Here is a 768-nt window from a genome sequence, read left to right on the forward strand (position 1 = left end):
GGGTGGGGGGGCGGCGGCGGCGACGCGCGGGCGCGCGCGTGGCGGCTGCTGCGGTGGGTGGAGGGGGCCTACAAGGTGGGGGTCGTGGCCAACATGTGGGTGTTTCTGCTGGACGGGCGGTACAGGTGAGGGTGTGGGGCGGGAGCGACGGCGAGTGAGCCGCGGGGGCGCGCCGCGAGGGGGGCAGGGGCCGGCCTGCTGCAGGGCCCTGGGGCAGCGGGCAACGCGCACGCCGCCGCGCCCGCACAGGCGCCTGGGCGCCCTCCTGAGCAACCTGCTGCCCCCGGAAAACCTCCCGCTGCGGCATCCATCACATGCCACTGGGCGGCCAATGACATTTAACCGTGCTGACGGTCCTTGCCTCCCTCCTGGCCCCCTCTGCCCAAGGACGCTGCTGGAGCGCGCCCTGGGGGCGCGCCTGGTATACCGCCAGCCCAGCATGTCGCGCCTCGTCAGCTTCGAATATTTGAATCGACAGCTGGTGTGGCAGGAGCTGTCGGAGTTCCTGCTGTTCCTGCTGCCCCTGATCAACGTGCCGCGCCTCAAGCGCGCCATGCTGCGCGCCTTCCCGCGGCTGCCGATGCTGACGGCAGGCGGCGGCAGCGCGGGGGGCGGGGCCGCGGCGCTGGAGTGGACGGTCGAGGCGGCCGGGGGCAAGGCGCGCGGAGGCGGCGGCGGCAAGGACGGCGGCGCGGGCGGCGGCGCGGGCGCCGGCACCGGCTTCGAGCGGCAGCGGCGGCGCGTGTCGTTTATCGATGAGGCGGGGGC

At 74.9% G+C, this 768-nt stretch overlaps 1 protein-coding gene across 1 annotated transcript in view; it reads left to right on the forward strand.

Annotated features, from left to right (window-relative positions):
- Nucleotides 1–439: 439 nt before the first annotated feature.
- The window catches only part of MNEG_4995 (hypothetical protein), a gene marked incomplete at both ends in the record, with an annotated part of 2,167 nt that continues 1,838 nt past the window's right edge, over nucleotides 440–768 (forward strand). The window contains one exon of the mRNA XM_014046525.1: nucleotides 440–742. Coding sequence (XP_013901979.1) covers nucleotides 440–742 — 303 coding nt within the window. The remainder of the gene's footprint in view (nucleotides 743–768) is intronic.

Source organism: Monoraphidium neglectum (assembly GCF_000611645.1).
Source record: "Monoraphidium neglectum strain SAG 48.87 unplaced genomic scaffold scaffold00723, whole genome shotgun sequence".
Lineage (NCBI taxonomy): Eukaryota > Viridiplantae > Chlorophyta > Chlorophyceae > Sphaeropleales > Selenastraceae > Monoraphidium > Monoraphidium neglectum.